We start from the raw sequence: 4,599 nt of genomic DNA on the forward strand, positions 1-4,599 counted from the left end.
AACGGGAGAACATTGTCTCTTGAGATGTGACTCTTATCGTGGTTACGTTGTTACGACATTGTTCTTGTCGTATCAGGTATAGAATAGAATGTCTTATTTAATGTGGAAGGGGAGAGAATGGAGGACTTGGCGCGAAATAATAGAAAATAAAGAGACTGGAGAATGGAATATCTTTTCGTGATTCTGATACCAGTATTTTTCTTGAGATCCAATCTATGTAAATTTCACATGGATAGTTAAAATATTTTTACATTTTCTTTCGAAAAATTCGATTGTATAATATTGATTTTGATTTAATAATAATTCATCTGCTGATGAATTATTTTGTCCTGTCAACGCGAAAATTACTACGAGAAAAATCGTAGGATATTTTTGTCATTTTTGTCGTTATAAGAAGATAATCGTTTAATTAAATGTCGATGCGATTTCTTGGAGGAAGATCTTTCCGTAAAGGCTTTGATAAAGTTTGCCTTGGCATCGAACGCCAACGTTGGCTTGATTACGGCGACCCTCGGCAAACTCTTCACCCCTTGTGCAGTCTCTGGATCACGAAATGTTCGAGAAATTGACTTTTCCCATTCAGTGGATTGATAGAACACCTCAGTCTTTTCTTTGTGATGAAAAGTCACGAAATATTTATCTTCGATACAATATTAAGCAGCTTTATAGAATTCAAAGTGTCCATATACAACGTCTTAATCTCAGAATATCTTTTATCGATATATAAAACGATATCACGTAGCTTCAGAAAAAATATTTGTAACATGAGAGATGATAGACGAAAAGATAAAAGGCTCGAAATATTTTTCTTTCACGTGTAATAACAATAAGAAAAAGAATACTATATGCAGTTTTTAACTCACATTTATAAAGTATTCTTAAATATTACTATATATTTCTTATACATTTATTTATCATGTAGGCTTTTTTACATTTTAACTATTATTTATTATATAAATAAAATTAAATCGATTATTATTTACTTCACAACCTTGATTTCAGAAGCATCCTCCTTCTTTGTGGTATTCGGCATAATTCACAATTAATATCTAGTTTCTGCTTTACTTTCTTTCTTTTATTTTTTCTCGCCTTTTCCCATTATTGCTTCCAGTGTTTTCAATTCCTTTTTCGTCGATCGAAAAACATTAAAACGAGATATCTCGTGACCCGATGTGTTCTCAAGATTCTTCCATATTTTCTTAAAAACTCTTGCTTCCACAAATTCATCCGTACTAGTTCATACTATAGCAAAATCGATTCGATTGTGCTCACTCGCTTTCACTCGACTCGGGGGGACAGGTTTAATTTCACATCCGATCATTTCACAGATATTACTAATTACAATACCCCCCTTTTATTTTTTCAAAGCATTCTAAACGATTTCGATACGGGTAATGTCTTAATAATTGGCCGATCGAGGAGAGGAGAGCGATCATTCGCGATCGATCGGAGCCAATTACCGGCGTGTAATTGTCCCAAAGGCTTGATTCGTGGAATTAGGAGAAATTTACGAGAATATAGGATATCCGATGTTTATCTAAATCCTCCGAGTCCATCGAGTTTGCGATAATATTCGAAAGAGAACGCGGCGCACGTGGGCAGCGTGGAACGCGAGATGGAATCTTTGCGGCAGCGGCAATGAACAGCAGTTCGATCGTTTTTGTACATAGGCCGATAATATCTCGATGGAACAGTGAGTTGCGGCGAACAATAATTAACGATGGCGATAAATAAGCTGGTAAACGTATTGTGAAACGATAACGCCGGCTGCAAATGTAGCAATTTCAACCGCGGCTCTAATTAGCCTGACAATTACAGTGCGTTGATCCAATTCCACCTTAAGATTATCGTTCCCTTATCGAGAGTGCGCGGCACGGTTTCACACCGTTTCTTCAACGATCAAATCGATCTACTTCATGCCATTCAAATTATTTTTCGCTTTAAGTGTAAGTATAAATGGAAAATCAAAGTATGAGAAATGCGATTAATTTTCCATTTTAATCCGTTTTATCAGATGATGAGAAGTTCTTTTGCGCCACCTCTTTGGGAAATTCGTTTCCTCGCGATTAAACAATAGTATTAATTTAAATATGATATTATATTCGTTTATTTCAGATATAGTTTATCTATAGAGATTTTGGATACTTTTTTAATTGGCAATTTTCTAAAGAAATGCGAATTATTTTACAAATACATAATGAAGCATTATTACCTGATATATTCTCCATTTCATTAAAAAAGTTTTGTAGAAATAGTTTAATCTTTTAAAACGAAAGACTTGATTAACGTAATTTCAAATTTTGAGATTATACATAAAATAAATAACATTTATTTTAAAATGTGTTAATAAAATTTAATTATTATATGTTTAAGTAGAATTTCTCGAGTCATATATTCTCCAATTACATAGTTAATTATGAATTGACATGAACAAAAATCTTATTCAAAATTACAACATGAGATAAACATGATACCGTTATCATCTATCTGCTTCATAATGTGTGGCAAAGGCTTGCGCCAGATCGAGTTAAACGCGCGCTTATTCATGCGATACTTTTTTAGGTTTAAGGAGAGTTGGGAGAAGAGGGGAAGGAAGCTTTCATTGGGGTGGTGCGATCGTGTGGCGATATGCAAAACAAGAGGAGGGTGAATGACGTTATTATCGTTTGCCCTTTGACGATCGATCCTTCCTCTTCCGCGTTGTTGAGTGTGCCTCGAACATCTGCCTACCGTCGATTTATCAATTTAACAAGTTTTCTTTCATCTCGAAAGATCTTGGAGACACTTCCTCTTTGATCTTTAACACCGAATCTTTTCCTCTGAGCTTGTAAAAAAAAGGGAATCTTTAAAAACCTTTGAAAAAGTTTGTTCAAGTCTTTAAGATCTATACTCTATTGATCATTCATACATGAAAATAAGACTCGATATTCTGAATTTTCTCGATTATAATATTTAGAAATGAAAGTTAAAGTGTTAGATATTATCCAGATTTTCATGAATTGTCAAAGTTTTAAAAATTATTGGACGATCTTCGATTCGATGTATAAATTTAAAACGTTTTATCTTTTACACATATTCTATTCCAACTCTATTCTATTCAATCCTTAAACTTAAAACTTTCCCTTTCGCTTCTTAAATCGTCTAAAAAAACTTCTTAAGATTTTTCTTCAAGGTTAAACGACATCTATTCTCTACACAATCGTATAAAAGTGTTCGTATCCAAAAACAGGTGTTAATAAAAGGATCCTTTGAAAGGAAAGGTTCGTTGCGCGAGGAAGTCAAAATCAGAAAGTCAAAAATCACAAGATGTCATTGTCATACATCTCGACTATCGCCCCTATCTCCTACAAGGAAAAGAAGCAGTCGTGGTTCTCTTCCGTCTCTCTTCGAGGGGGTGCTCCACCCCCGGCGACCGCTCATTGAAACCGAAGAGCCACTCTTTTCGTGGAAAGGCGAGTCCCAATTTGATTCCCCTTTCCTGGAACCGCGAGCTGAACAGCCCCTGACAACAGGGTGGAGAGATTGTGATCGATGGAAACCATCTATCCGAGCAAGCGTCGCGATTCGATGAATTGGCAATCAATCGTTTTTACGGGGAGGGGATGGGAGACGAGAGTTGAGAGGTTGTGTTGGAATGGTTTTGTCACGTTCGTGTAAACCTAAGGCTATGGAAAAAAAAAAAAAAAAAAAAGAGAGAGATACGAAAAGGAAGGATTATGACACGTCGAATAGTCGAACAGAGACCGCTTAGAACATCCGCCACTTAACTCTTTTGCCTCGTAGTGTGGACCCTCCTCCCTCCCTCCCTCTGTTAAAGTTGGCTCGCGAAATTGCTCGTAATTCATATTGTCTCATTCCGGTATAACGATGCATCCAATCAACGCCAATCTTCGCTTCGGGAATGCTGAGTTGTAAAAAAAGGCTGGCGACTAGTTTGGAAGAGTTTTATCGTACGTGTGGTACAGTCTTGTCCAACGGAGTCTCGTTTTTTAATAATCGATGACGAGCAAGGTTTTTCAAAATCTTTAATCTTTCTAATAATATTAAAAATTTATAGGGAAGATGTTTAATCAATTTAATGAATTTTCGACTATAAACTATACCGAGACTAATAAACACAATTTTACAATTAATTTCAACATCACAATTTGTTGTAATACTTGCGAACAAGAATATAGCACATTGTCATCAGTTATTTGTTCCCAGAAACAATTTCGTCGTTATTCGATTATTCGTATCATTCGTGCAAGTAAAACTCTTCTTGAAGTCGCAAACTACCTTTTCGTTCCCGAATAAAAAAAGAAGAAAATAAGAAAGAAAAATGGGTGGGGAGGGAATGTCACGAGGACTCACCTGAAACAAATTGTAACCTTTATCGTACATCCACATCTCGTCGGCTGGATGCTCCTTGGGACTCTCGCGTTGGCTCGCGTTGAGAACCTGCGGAGGCGGGCCTCTGGTCAGCTGGATCGCGAGGGACCTCTGCAGGAGCAACAGGCATCGGGAGGGCCCCGAGCCCCCTGGGTCCGTCCCGTCTCCCAAGATCGAGGCCATTTTTCGGGGCCCGTTGCTAACGATTCGAAACAATCGGCGGCGGTG

At 37.0% G+C, this 4,599-nt stretch overlaps 1 protein-coding gene across 2 annotated transcripts in view; it reads right to left on the reverse strand.

Moving 5' to 3' along the window:
* The window catches only part of LOC102677317 (storkhead-box protein 2), a 61,399-nt gene extending 56,806 nt beyond the window's left edge, over nt 1-4,593 (reverse strand). For both annotated transcript variants that reach the window (XM_006608891.1, XM_006608890.1), the window contains exon 1: nt 4,354-4,593. In XM_006608891.1, coding sequence (XP_006608954.1) covers nt 4,354-4,554 — 201 coding nt within the window. In that variant the 5' untranslated portion in view covers nt 4,555-4,593. The remainder of the gene's footprint in view (nt 1-4,353) is intronic.
* Between the last annotated feature and the right edge of the window lie 6 nt (nt 4,594-4,599).

Source organism: Apis dorsata, unplaced genomic scaffold, assembly GCF_000469605.1.
Source record: "Apis dorsata unplaced genomic scaffold, Apis dorsata 1.3 scaffold_50, whole genome shotgun sequence".
Taxonomy (NCBI): Eukaryota; Metazoa; Arthropoda; class Insecta; order Hymenoptera; family Apidae; genus Apis; species Apis dorsata.